Source organism: Hipposideros armiger, unplaced genomic scaffold (assembly GCF_001890085.2).
Source record: "Hipposideros armiger isolate ML-2016 unplaced genomic scaffold, ASM189008v1 scaffold_117, whole genome shotgun sequence".
In the NCBI taxonomy this organism is placed as follows: domain Eukaryota; kingdom Metazoa; phylum Chordata; class Mammalia; order Chiroptera; family Hipposideridae; genus Hipposideros; species Hipposideros armiger.
The window spans coordinates 499,819-510,982 of NW_017731467.1; the positions used below are offsets into that span (position 1 = coordinate 499,819).

An 11,164-nucleotide genomic window follows, 5' to 3' on the forward strand; every position below is an offset into this window, starting at 1 on the left:
CTCCTTCAGATCATTAGGATCTTGTATCAACTACAAATCTTCTGAATGGTTAGCTAGCCTTCCCAGGGGTGAGTTCCTCCAATAGGTATGGCCAACTAGTACCAACTTAATCTTAAAGCACTGATCCAATTACATCCTTACCTCCCACGGTTTTCTAAACCAAGTCCAAAATGACTTGGTTTTAACATTGGATTCTAAAATACATTTATATTTTCACCTCAGATTGTCCCAAGTGAACCCTACACTTTAACAAATCTAGCTTTATTTCTTTAAGTTTTCAGCATTTCCCACACTTCAACAGCTTTGATCAGTTTTCTCTCTCTCCTTGTACTGTTCCTTCTCATTTCAGAATATGGAAATTATGTCCGTATTTTGAGTTCCAGCTTCAAGGCTAAATCCTTCATGATCCCTTACCAGATTACCCTAAGGTAAAAGTAATTATCTTCTTCACATCAACAGAATTTTTCTGATTATGACTCAGATCATTGATCCCTAAGAGACGAGAGCACTAACATTTACTGAAAATCTACTGGAAGACCCAATTATTCCAAAATTACACCAAATTACACCAAAAGTAAATCACATTTCCTTCCTCTTAATATGCAGATGAGCGAAGAGCTTGAAATTTCACTAATAGCAATGCTAGAATTTAAACTCATCTTTCATTCCTCAGGGTTAACTCCTTTTCTAGTGCTCGCCACCACTCCACACAGCCACTTATCACTTACTATGTGCTAGAGTACTATGCTAAAAGGGGGAAAAGGGGCACAGAAATTAACAAATCAAAGGCAATCCCTGTCTCCACAGTATTCAATCTAGTTTAGGGAGCTCTCAGTTAAATGAAAGTTAGGTCCACCATCTTGTGTCCACCTTCTTTTGAATGAAAAACATCAACTTATATGAATTCTTCGTTTCCTTCTAAACTCCAACATTTCAGAAGAAAAGACGTCACGTTCCACTGTAGCTTGGCAATCCCAAAGCAGGGGAAACCTAATTTCGTACAGTGCCTATCACGTTAACAGTTTGTTGTTGAATACAAGTCAAGCTTGTACTATCTACGCTAGCTTTCGTTATCCCTCGAGAGCTAAAGACCTAACAAGTCATAGTCCTAAAGACAGCAACTTTTTAAAGGACCACATACATAACAAGCTTCAGGATCCCTGACAGTAGTTGACTACGCAGAATGAGAATACGAATCACTCTAAGGATATACTCAACACCTCGAAACAACCTTAAGGAAATGTTCTACCCTCCAAAGGAAAAAAAAGAAATGAGATAACTAGAAGACAGAACACTGAAACTGAGTATTCCCTTAGTTGATTCCCAGTGATCCAGGTAAAATAGCTCTGAAGCCCGCCCCGTTGCTCGGACGGACGCACCCAAGAGGACGACCACGTGCACGAGATTAGAGGTAAACGCGGTGGCCAGTCCCGCCGGGAGAGCTGAGACCCGGCTCCCGTAACACCCCGGCAATTCCAAAATCCTCAGACCTGTATTTCGGTAGGTAATCCCAGGGAAAGTGCGTGGAGCCGCGGCCGCAGGTGTAACCCGGGGGTAGTCCCCTTTACCTGGCAAACGGGGCCTGGGATACGGTTTCTCTCTTCATCCTCCGGCTCTTCTGCCACGTCGCGCTGCTTAGGAGGCAGCCTGGCATCTTTTTCGCTTCTTTTTGGCCTCTTCGCTTGAACTGCCAAACCTCCACGCCGCTTCCTCTTGGTCGCCGCCATCTTGCCTCGCCGCCTTCGCTCTTGGCCTTCCTTCCGGTTCAGCTACTCGCTCCCCTTTCCGAACTCTATGGTACCGCGCGCTCGGCTCAGTGGTCCTCCAGCTCTATGGTGCCTCCTTCCGACCTTCGCGGTACTGCACGCTCGGCTCTCTAGGCCTCCTTTAGCTCTATGGTGACGGTGGCTGAAGTGGCCGGCCGATCTGAAAAGAGTGGCGGGAGTTGCTTGCTCCACTTCCTCCCGAGTTCGTCCGGAGCTGCCCCTGGGGAAGACTTCGGTGACCTGGCTGGGAAGGGTTCGCAGGAGTGCGGATCTCACCGCAAAGGTAGCGTTTCTGCGCCTTGGGATCCCGGGATCAGTAAACAGGTGCTGCCCTGCGGCGGGCTGGTGAACCCGGTTGTCTGGGACTCAAGGTGGATCTTTGGAGGAATCGGGGCCCGCTCTCCCCCCGTTCCGCCGCCCCCCCCTCATTGCGTGTTCTGTTAAAGGAAAGTTTGGGGGCGCGCCAGAACCGACTCTGTGGGAAAACTGGCCACAAGTAGAACTAAAGTGTTAGTTGTCTATTTCCATTATTCACAACTTTTCATGTGTTTCTGCCCCCTTACAAAAGAGGAAGCCATAGCTTAGAGAAGTAATTTCCCCCAAAGGGACAAAGACAGTTAAGTTGCAGCCCTTGGTGGGCCAAGTTCAATGGCCAGGCCTCTTCCACGTCGCCTCAGCGCAGGTTGAGATCGCGGACCCCTTCGCCGGCATTGATGGGGAGTTTCATTGCCGAATCTCATCAGGTGTATCGTGATCCGCGGGAGCAAGTGTTGGCACCGGGAGCATCCCTCGGGCCCAGCTGTGCAGGGGACGATGCCCCTCCTAAACCAGCAGATCCAAGATGAGAATGACTACAGCTTGACGGCCAGCCTTGACAACGTTAGGAATCTCTCCACTATCTTAAAGGCGATTCATTTCCAAGAACACGCCACGTGTTTTGCTACCAAAAATGGAATCAAGGTTACAGTGGAAAATGCAAAGTGTGTGCAAGCCAATGCTTTTATTCAGGTATGGAAGTAGGCATCTTTAAGTCTGTGACATATGGTATTCCTTACCCAGTTTAATTTCAAAGGTCTTAATAGACATTTAAGTTAGAGAACAATATCATTATTTGAATTTTTTTTCTTTCCTGGTAATAGATTCTTTACCCATCTTGTTGTTACAGAGATAATGGTTACAAATAATGATGTCTAAAATTTAAGCTAAACTGTAGGCCAGGCCCCCTTCTGAGTGTTTTATATGTTTAACCCATGTAACCCTCATAATATGAGTTAGGCTCTGTTATTATTCCCATTTTACATAAGTGGAAACTGAGGCACAGTTTAAGTGATTTGCCAAAAGCCGCACCACAGCTTGCAAGTGGCTGAGTTGGGATGAGAACCCAGAACATTTGTTTCTAGCGTATACTCTTTACCATTACCTCCCTATTAAATTTTTTTCCCTTTTATTGGTTATAATATAATCTGTTATTCTTACAAAGTAATATTTGTGTGGCTCCGATTTCAGATTTAATTCAGTATTTTTTCTGAACACCTAAGTGCACAGTACGACCTCAGGGATAAATAAGACATGGTTCCTGTCCTCAAAAGAAATTGAAAACTAATACCGCTCATGCATTATTAAATTGTTTGGTTATTTTCCAAATGACCTTAGCTGTACTGATGGCCACAAAGAGGAGACAGGGAAGAGTCACCTGAGGGATCATTTAGATTCAAGAAGTTACATGAAGGACCCTTCATAAAGTTTTGCATGGGACCTAAATCACTGTTACACCTTTAATTATTGAGTAGTGTTGATAGTTGAAAAAGCTTAAGATGTTTTGATTGGTAATCAGAAATGATTTTAATGAGATCAGCACAATATTTTTTTTAAAACATGTAAGTGAAATCTAGAACCTTATGTATGAGTTTTCATTCTTTAACATATATATTTTTTCATGTTTACTTTTTTCATAGGCTGGAATATTTCAAGAGTTTAAAGTTCAGGAAGAGCCTGTTACTTTTCGAATTAATTTAACTGTCCTTTTAGATTGCTTATCTATTTTTGGATCAAGTTCTATGCCAGGTGAACCATTTTATTAACATTATAATGACATAAAAGTATACAGAATGGTCAGAAAAATACAGGAAAAGTAATTAAAACGTAAGTGATATAAACATTTCTTTAGAAAATGAATTGCCAATTCACTTTTCATTGGTCACAATCATGGATTGTGACTTTTTACAATATTATAGAAAGTGTACTTAAGGGTCTTTTCATATTTGCAAAAGTACTTACATTTATCTTTAAATTTACAAAGCTTTTAGGATTCTAAATTTGAACTGACCAAAAGAAGACTTCGTTTTAAATATCTTTAACAAGGTGAAATATGTATTAATTGCTTCTTTTCCCTAATTTGTCCAGAATTACACAGTTGGCGGCAGAGAAAAATAGAAACCAATTCTCCTGACTCCCAGTTTACCGCATTCATAATTTGTTTGCTGTTTTTTTCCATTAAGCCCTATTTATAAATTATATCTATTTTATTAGATGCTTTCTTTTACAATATTTGTATATTTTATTTGTTTAGGGGTTTTTCAGGAATAGTGAATTCAGTTGCTATGGATATAAAACTACAAGAAATTTCCAGAAGAATGATTTTATTTCATAGGGAAAATTCATTTATTGTTCCCTAAAAAATATATTTTAATTTTGTACTGACAGTTCCATTATTAATTATACATCTTCTAATGCAGCTGGTTTTTCATAAAAGCATCTGCCTTCCCCCATCCCTCACTGTGGCTGTCTATCCTACAGTGAGGGAAAAGAGCTAGAATGTCCTGTCATATTCCTCTCCCTCTCAAGTGATTTGCAGTATTAAATCCCTAACCACCATTAACCATCCTCTCTTTTTCTTCCAATTTAAACTTAAAACTTGGAGAAATGTAAAGGATATCTCCCTATAGAAAAGGTTGGAAGGATCCTTATCATAGTGACTACAGACAATATCAAAGCAATCCACTGTTGCACAAATTGAATGTTCAAGAAATAGCATAAACTATTCTACAACAAGTCTTACTTGCAGTATTGGACCAAGTAGATGATCCATCTTGGAGAGGAGCGAGGGAGGGAGGGGGAGAGAGAGGGAGAGGGAGGGAGAGAAAGAGAGGGAGGGAGGGAGGGAGGGGGAGGGAGAGAGAGAGAGAGAGAAGAATGTGTACAAAATCAGTAAGGTATTTCTGAAGTGTTTTGGCAAGCTGGGAAATGATTTCAGAGAGTTAATTACATTTTGTTCTAGTTCCCAATTTTCTTGCAGTTATTTTTGGAATTGTCTACATTCAACTGTCATCAGGGAAGATGTGATCTTTCTTATAGATAGATAGATAGATAGATAGATGCTAGAAATTGGGCAGAATAAAGTATTCTTGAGGCGTTTTATGTATCATTTGAGGAAAAGCTGAACCCAGAGTTAGAAAGCTAAGCCCAAGATATGATTTATTTCCGTTGCAGGAACGTTAACTGCGCTTCAAATGTGTTACCAAGGTTATGGTTACCCTCTGATGCTATTTCTTGAAGAAGGAGGCGTGGTGACTGTCTGCAAAATCAATACGCAGGAACCTGAGGAAACCCTGGATTTTGATTTCTGCAGCACCAATGTTATTAATAAAATTATTCTGCAGTCAGAGGGGCTCCGTGAAGCATTTTCCGAATTGGATATGACAAGTGAGGTCCTACAGATCACCATGTCTCCTGACAAGCCTTACTTCAGGTACTTGAAAGCAGTGCCATTATAGCTAATGTGGTTTACACTAGCTCCCTACTTACACATTTGCTTAGGATGCAGAACTTTTATTATCCAGGTTCCTAGAGTTTTCAGAACTTTGGAGACCTCACACTTTCATTGATCAGGACACTTAAGACCCAGGAAAACTAACTCGCTATTTAAAGCTTCATAGTTAGTGTTGGTTTTTCTTTCAAGTTAGTACAGGATGCAAAAGGAAGCAGATGTTTTCTATACACAGTTCATTCACTGAGTGTCTATTGATCGCCTACTGTTGCATTTCTACCTTAGTAAGCATTATAGGAAGGAACAGCTTGAAATCAAGGTAAAGAGAAAATATGTTAAACAGCACAGAAGGAACAAAACCACATGACATTAAGTACCAAGATAATACATATAGAAACTTAGGGAACCGACACATGAATACTTAGGGAGGACTGGTCCAGGGAGGGCAATTTTCAGCGGGAAGACAATGTCAGAAACTATCAAGCTGCTCCTGCTATTTTGACCCCCAAAATTATGAAATGGCAAGTCTCTTTTTGGGATTAGAATCAATTTAAGGAGAGAATTTAAATATTCTCTTCTGAAATATTTCAGAATATTAATGAGTGAAGGATTTTTTAATATCTACTTTAGGCCCTTTTCATGGCATTAGCCAGTTAAAAATTGGGCTCAAGTTCTGTCAAAATGTTAACCAGAATGGCAATCAGTGGAACGCTACTTAAGCAGCGATATGAATTAAAATTCCAGACACTTCAACAGTATTTCAGAGGACCCCCACCTAAATGATCTCTCTCAGCATGGGTAACTAGATGGTTCATGGTTATCTTTCATCTCCAGTTTGGGAAATGATCTGGTGGTAGAAAACTGGGAGTTGACATTTTTTGTTAAATTTGAGGTGCCTGTGACACCAGAAAGTAGTTGGATACATAGAGATAGAGCTCAGGAGATCACTGTAGAATGGACTAGTCTCATCATGGCTGGGCGTGGACTAGATGGCTCAGAGAAAGAGGTTATGTTAGAAGAGAGGAAAAAGATAGATCCTGGGGAAAACCAGCACCGAGGTCTTCTATCACTGTGCTCACATAGTACTTACCAGTGTGCTAACCCCATAGCAAATGGTCAGTATGTTCTTGCGGATTATAAATCATCTACACATGAACTGCTGATGTTACCAAGCAAGGAAAACTTCATAGAACAGCCTGAAGAGCTACCTAAGATCAGGAAAGCCATAATTGCTTGGCGTGGCAGTAAAGGTAGGGATATAGATAAGGCAGCTGATATAGATAAGGCTGTTCCATCACAGCTCACTCGCTGTCCTCTGTTATATAATTCTGATTTAAGGATGAGGAAAGATCAATATCAGAGTAAGATTAAGGTAATGAAATTGAGGCAAAAACCTCTGGATTCCTCTTAGAACTGATATTTCTCAAAGCTGTGTATTGGTTGCTAGTTTCCTTGTATCCCCACAGCATCCTGTGGGAGTCTATTATGGTGATTGTTAAAGTGTATTGTCAATGTTTGTTTACATATCTGTTTCACTCTCTAGAATGAGTTTCCTAAGGAAGTGTTTTCTTTATTTGGATGCTAATGTGGCTTATTGTTGGACCAATGAACAAATGACTTGCTCATTTTCTACTATAGGTTGTCTACTTTTGGGAATGCAGGAAGCTCCCACCTTGACTATCCCAAAGATTCTGATTTGATGGAATCATTTAATTGTACTCAAAACCAGGTCAACAGGTCAGTTCTTAATAGAGCAGTTGCCATTGGTGATGGTGAGGTTAAATACCAAGTTTCTATTAAATAAAATTTTTAAAACTTTCGATGAAAGTGTAACATTTAAAAAAATATGAACAGTAGGGTTTGGGTTTACTTGGGGATTTTGGATTGTAATAGTAGATGAATTTTTTTTTTTAATGAAGAGAAAATATTAGCAAATTTGGACAAGTATTGGAATTTATTTTTACATTTGCTACTTGGTAGTTCTTTGCTAATTTTTGTCCTTAGTTATAAGCACTGCTTTAAGGTCTCCAAATAACAGCTTTTTATTTACTTTTCTACAGGTACAAGATTTCTTTACTGAAACCCTCTACAAAGGCGTTAGTCCTGTCTTGTAAGGTATCTATTCGGACAGATAACCGAGGATTCCTGTCATTACAGTATATGATTAGAAATGACGATGGACAGATATGCTTTGTGGAATATTACTGCTGCCCTGACGAAGTTCCTGAACCTGACTCTTAAGTATGACAGTACATTGTGCCATTTACGTAGACATTCATGATAGGTCACATTCTCATTCTGGGTATAGTACTCTTCATGATTTACTGGATTTTCTCAAGGGAGGGAACGTGGAGGAGACAGGCGCAAGATCCCTGTATCCCAATAGTTGCTGTATATTTTGTCAGTAAGTGCTTTCATGGAGTCAGATTATCCAGTATTGGACTATCTGTGGTTCCATCTTTTGAACTCATCAGAATCATTATGAACCAAGATGAATATATTAATTCTATTCTATTTAAGTAGAACATTTCAAGAGTCTAAAAATTCAAAGTTTGATGAAGCCATATCTGAAATGGTCTTTTATTTATTTACTGTCAGAAAAAGGAAAGGCATATGGGCATTACTTACTAGTTTGAATTCTAGAGAATATATCTTAAAGCAGTGATTCTTAAAGTGTTGTGCCCAGATCGAGCGCATCAGCATCACCTGGAAACTTGTCAGAAACTCTGGAAGTGGGCCAGCAAAATAGCAATGAACTGATTGCTTTTACCTGTGGTTTCTTCTGCTGAAGTTTAGGCATCGCTAAACAAGTCTAAATAATTATATGACTTATTTTTAAAGTATACATTTTGAAGAAATCTCTGAACAAGATAGAAAACAGTCTTTAGAGTTACAGATTTTCTTCTTCTCAGAACTGTTCAGCGCAGTGCATACTTCAGTAAGCACTTGTTAGATGCCTTCTAGTTCCCTATGAGTTTCTCAACCAAACCAAGGTGTAGAAAGCCAGTTATTCAGTGATTTCTCATTTCTTGGGTAATTTTCAATGAAATAATTTTGTGGTGTGTCAGTATTTAGTAAAATATAATACTAAAATTATCTGACTTGCTTTCTAATAGAAAAAATATATAACTAAAATGAAGTTTCTGTACCAAATGACAACAGCTCCGTGTCTCTAGGTGGGCAGGCACCATTGGCCTTTTGGGTGGCATAGTTCTTTATGGGAAAACTCTGTCTCCCATTCCAGGATTCATGTAGCCTCCCTGTCCCTAATACTAGTCCTTGTGATCACCCCCTCCCCCAAATAAATAGTGCCCCCTACTACTGATGGTTGGGAACCATTGAATGATATTCACCAAAATCTGAGGATGTGTTTGGAATGTGCTACCATGAAACAGGCCACGTAGTATTGGAGGAAAGTGGTTTGGAGAGTAAAGCACTTCAGAGACAGGCTCCCCTAGAACTGCTGTAAGCTTTTCTCCCAGGCACGTGAGCAATTCTGTGTATCTAGCCCAGGGTGAGTACCCCATAACGAATAAGTCTCCCAAGCAATCTCAGGATGCCCAGCTGGTACAAAAGAAGTTGGGAGTTTTGTATAGTATGTGTTTGAGAAAGAAATGAATGAATCTATTAAATGTTATCCAAATATTTTTGTTTAGATAAAACAACAAGAACAGCAAATCTAAAACATAATTATGAAAATATTTCATCAGTCAACATTTCAAAGACTACAGTTTTCTTTTAAAATTAAAATAGTGCAGTTAGTTTTGGTTTTTGTTTACTGGTGTGTCCAGTACCTAGAATAGTGCCTAGCATATAGTAGGCGTTCAATAAATATTAGATGAAAACCTCCACTTTCAGATTATCTTTTAGCATCCTATTACCCACTATTAAATTCCAGTTATTTAGCTATAAATTTATTTTGCTCTAATGTATTTTTTAAAAGTTAACCTATGAAGAATTTAAAGTATACGAGGTATGATCAAGCAATATGGTGAATGTTTAAATAAAAATTATCACAGAAATTGCCATATACCAGAAGCGATGTGTGACACGGAGTGTTGTCAGAATGGAGGATGATTTATGGCACACTATAAAGCACACCTTGTCTCAACTATAGCTCACACCCACCCGATTGACTGCACCAGACAAGTTGAAACTTTTCACACACTCTTACTAAGGTTCTGTGCACCACTTCCCATATTGAAGGTCCCTGCCTTTCCATTGGATGGCACTTGGCAGCAGCATTCACCGTATTTTGTGATCATGATAGAAAGGCTCCATGTCACACATCGCTTCTGATACAGCAATTTCTGTCAAATAAAAATATTACGGTGTGTCCTCATCCACCTTATTCACTGCATCTGGCACCGTGCGACTTCTGACTCTTCCCCAAAGTCAAAATGATTCAGGACATCGAGGCAGCCATGACAGCACAACTAAAGACACTCACGAAAGAGGACTTCCAGAACCACTTCAGAAAGTGGCAGGAACAATGGGATAAGTGTGTTCAAAGTGAGGGGGAGTATTCTGAGGGGAATTAATGGCAATGTGTCTTTTACTGTAATAATTTTTTTTTAATTTAAACATTCACCATATTTTTTTATCACAGCTATATATTGATTTAATAAAGACTGACATTTTTGCACATTTAAGACTATCATTTTAGTTGCATATAGCTCTATTTAGAAGTCAGAAGCTGATGAATGCAATTCTTCCTAAACCACCCTAGCATCAAGGTACTGATTTAATAAAGAATTTCTTATTTATGTGTATTCTCTAGTTGATTAGGAATTGACTAGTTTAACTTTGTTGTAGTTCCTATGAAAAACCACTAGGGGGAGGGCTTCCTCAGACAGCAGGAAACTTGGTAACTACAAATTTGCACATTGCATATAAAAGAATATAATATTATTAAGACCTTTAGTTTTGCCCTTTTGAAGTTTATATCATTTTCTTTTCAGTAAAACTGTGCTTAACATGAATGGATAAGTAATCTTTCCATTTTTAGTTTGTTTATTGCCTATTTTATGATGCTCTGCTTCCACCTAGAACTGATGAAATGATTCAAAATAATAAAAAATGATTTGTTGAATTCAACTTTTTAAATAAAAATGTCTTGTAATACAATAATTTTATAAGAAACCACAGAAGTTCTGTGGCGTTATCAAATAGTCCTAGTAAGGATTATAGTTGCTGAAAGGGCATCATGTGACATTCCCAACAGTTTAGGGTGGGGAATTTTTCAGTACAATGTAGGCTCCCTACTCTCCTGCCCTGTTTTCACACTGTCTGTTCCTTTTACCCACTGAAACAAAATCCTTTGGATCCTGAGAAACAAAATTGTGTAGTTATTTTTTTCTTTTCCCAATTATATATTAGAAATAGTGTTTTTATACATGTCAGGATACATGCACCCCAGCAGTAGTTGGCAGCTCTGACATGGATTTCCCAGTCCAAGAGTGAACAGCTAGTGCTCTAATCAGAAATGCCACAGGTGTCGCACCGAGTGGCGCGATGGTTAAGAACTGGCTTGGGACGCCAGAGGACCCCAGTTCGGATCCCACATATGAGGGCCAGTGACACTGCCCTCCACAGCTAAGATGCTGAACAACAGCTCAACCTGGAGCTGGGC

General features: G+C 39.3%; 2 protein-coding genes across 2 annotated transcripts in view; one reads left to right on the plus strand and one right to left on the minus strand.

Annotated features, from left to right (window-relative positions):
- The window catches only part of BRIX1 (biogenesis of ribosomes BRX1), a 10,045-nt gene extending 8,244 nt beyond the window's left edge, over nucleotides 1-1,801 (minus strand). The window contains exon 1 of the mRNA XM_019647897.1: nucleotides 1,569-1,801. Within this exon, the coding sequence (XP_019503442.1) occupies nucleotides 1,569-1,727 (159 nt within the window). The 5' untranslated portion in view covers nucleotides 1,728-1,801. The remainder of the gene's footprint in view (nucleotides 1-1,568) is intronic.
- A 93-nt stretch (nucleotides 1,802-1,894) lies between these two features.
- Nucleotides 1,895-9,292, plus strand: RAD1 (RAD1 checkpoint DNA exonuclease). Its single transcript, XM_019647896.1, has 6 exons — nucleotides 1,895-2,049; nucleotides 2,510-2,774; nucleotides 3,722-3,830; nucleotides 5,256-5,514; nucleotides 7,171-7,269; nucleotides 7,593-9,292. The coding sequence occupies exons 2-6, from the start codon at nucleotides 2,580-2,582 to the stop codon at nucleotides 7,771-7,773; spliced, it is 843 nt and encodes a 280-aa protein (XP_019503441.1). The 5' UTR covers nucleotides 1,895-2,049; nucleotides 2,510-2,579; the 3' UTR covers nucleotides 7,774-9,292.
- The last annotated feature ends 1,872 nt before the right edge of the window (nucleotides 9,293-11,164 follow it).